The sequence below is a fragment of the Nicotiana sylvestris genome, chromosome 4 (genome assembly GCF_000393655.2).
Source record: "Nicotiana sylvestris chromosome 4, ASM39365v2, whole genome shotgun sequence".
In the NCBI taxonomy this organism is placed as follows: domain Eukaryota; kingdom Viridiplantae; phylum Streptophyta; class Magnoliopsida; order Solanales; family Solanaceae; genus Nicotiana; species Nicotiana sylvestris.
In genome coordinates, this window is record NC_091060.1 from 175026527 (window position 1) to 175029040 (window position 2514).

The 2514-nt window shown below is 37.5% G+C and overlaps 1 protein-coding gene across 1 annotated transcript; it reads left to right on the forward strand.

Annotated features, from left to right (window-relative positions):
• The first annotated feature begins 388 nt into the window (after positions 1–388).
• Positions 389–763, forward strand: LOC138890554 (uncharacterized). The gene has a single exon (XM_070173949.1). It carries the CDS (start codon positions 389–391, stop codon positions 761–763), a length of 375 nt encoding a protein of 124 aa, XP_070030050.1.
• Positions 764–2514: the final 1751 nt, after the last annotated feature.

Genomic DNA, 2514 nt, shown 5'->3' on the forward strand with positions numbered 1-2514 from the left:
CTGCCAAGCTATTCTTTAAGAACGTGGTAAAGTATTGGGGCTTACCAAGGCATATCATTAGTGATCGAGACCCCCGCTTCACTAGGAACTTTTGGAGAGAGTTGTTCGACATACCTGGCACAGAACTGCACTTTTGTACTAGTTCCACCCATAGACGGATGGACAAACGGAACAGGTTAATGCCTTACTAGAATACTACTTGAGGAATTATGTAAGCGCGCATTAGAAATATTGGGCAAGGCTCCTAGACATCGCCCAATTTTCTTATAACTTTTAGCGGAGTGAGTACACGGGGCGGACACCATTTGAGCTAGCTACAGGCCAACAACCACAAACTCCACATTCATTACCAGCTGCATTCGAGGGAAAGAGTTTAGGGGCTTATCATATGGCTAAAAAATGGGAGGAGCAGCTTAGCACTGCTAAGTCATACTTGGATAGGGCAGCTAAGAAGATGAAGAAGTTTGTGGACCGTAAGCGGCATCCCATAGACTATAGAGTTGGGGATATGGTCACGGTGAAGTTTAACCCAAGACAGTTCAAGGCACTACGGGGCATGCATCAGAATCTAATTCGCAAGTATGAGAGGCCATTTAAGATCGTCGCCAAGGTAGGCAAGATCTCATACAAGCTTGACATGCCATCGTATCTTAAGATCTACCCTATCTTCCATGCCAGCATGCTTAAGCCATATCATGAAGATAAAGATGATCCGAGTAGGGGTCAATCAAGCCGAGTGCCTATGACTATCACCGCCTCATAGATCGGGAGATTGAGGCTACTATGGATTATTAGGCCGGTCGAAAATAAGGGCAAAAAGCCACCGCTATGTTCCTCGTCCATTAGAAAAGGAAATCACAGTAATAGGCCACATGAGAACGATATGAAAACTTATGGAAATTCAAAGATAATATCCGAGAGTTTATGCAACAACATTGCGCTGCAGTCGTCACAATATTAGGTGGGGGAGAGTGTGATGACTTGCCATGTCATCATGCCACATAGGCTCCATTTGACATATATTAATGCCATGTGAAAGCTTACATAAGAATAAGGCTAGCATTTGTGAGAAGATTCTAGAGAAGTATGGACATTTTCTTAGGAAGAACCTAGATCCTTATGGATTTGCTAGGAAATCCTTGGAATCTTCTAGGCTTGTAGAGAATTCTATAGAAAGCCCTTATCTTGTAAATATTAAGGATGTATAATAATTAATATTTACACATTATCCCCTAGGAGACTAGTATATAAAGGGGGACCATTCATTTATAATTCACTAAACAAACAATTCAAGTTCTCTCTAATACAAATCTTCCTTTAACAATTCTCTTGTATTTTTTCTACCATTCTCTTAGCGATCTTTAGTGTAGTAAGGCTGACTTGGCATAGCAAGAACGTGAGCAAGTTATACAAGATCGTGAGCGAGTTGTCAAGTGCCACACGTGTACTTAGTTACCAACTAAGGACGTGACATCAGGTTCAGCATATGGACTTACTTTTACGAATCACAAGAAGTCCAAGAAGCTCAAGATTGATTTCAAAAAGCCAAGATTCTTTCCTTTTTAAAATAGGATTTAGTGTTTCTTTCCAAGAAAGGATTTCTTGTTCCCTTTTATTGGTAGGTTTAGACTTTCTTTATTGTTTTCCTTTTAGAATAAGCATTTTTCCTTTTGTAGGATTTTAGTTTCTTTTTCTTGTAGAGTAGGAATTTTTCTTTCCTTGTCTTTAGCTATTTAATTTTCTTATTAGAATAGGAATTGTAGTCATTAAAGAAGAGACCCTAGACCTTTATAAAGGGTTCTCATTCTTTGTAGAAGGAACTCATGTTTTTTAGATTTTCCCTAATTTGCAATAGAATGTTCTTCTCTATTTTATCTTTTTTATCCTTATTTTTGTTCCAAGCATGGTGGTGATAGTCTTTATCAATGTTATCAAAGGCGCGCTTAATCCCTAAAGTGATGATCAAAACCTGTTGAGCGCTTCGCCTCTCTAGCGTGCGCTTTATTGTTGTCATCAAGGCTCTAAGACATACTTTTCTTGCCAACGAGCGTAATCCTGAAAATGCGACATTAAGCAATTGATATTTTACTTTATGGTAAATTTTCTTCAATTTCTTTGTCCTTATATTTGGTATTCCTGCTTATTGATATTAGTCTTGGACTATATTTACATATTTATTTTTTCTCCATTTACGCCTTTCTTTGCGCTTTGCGCTTAAAGCCCTAATAGACCTTAGAGTTTTTTTGCGCTTTTCACTGTTAATAACACTGGTATTTATCTTATTTTCAATTAAATGTGGTGTTTCTTTATCAAATTAATTGATTCCAAGTGGTGACTTTAGGAACTTTTTAGTTCTTGATCATTCAAGAACATATTTTTTGATCTAAATTCGTTCTTTTAATATCTTATAATCAGAACTTTCACTGAACCGGTACAACCTCAATATTTACTTGTTTTGAACGAATAAATGGTCTTTCTTGTAGTTTAGATCCTCATCGTTCACCTCGTTTTAGA

Excerpts from the sequence above, each read along its gene's own strand:
- LOC138890554 (XM_070173949.1), top strand. The coding sequence starts at position 389 with ATGGCTAAAAAATGGGAGGAGCAGCTTAGCACTGCTAAGTCATACTTG.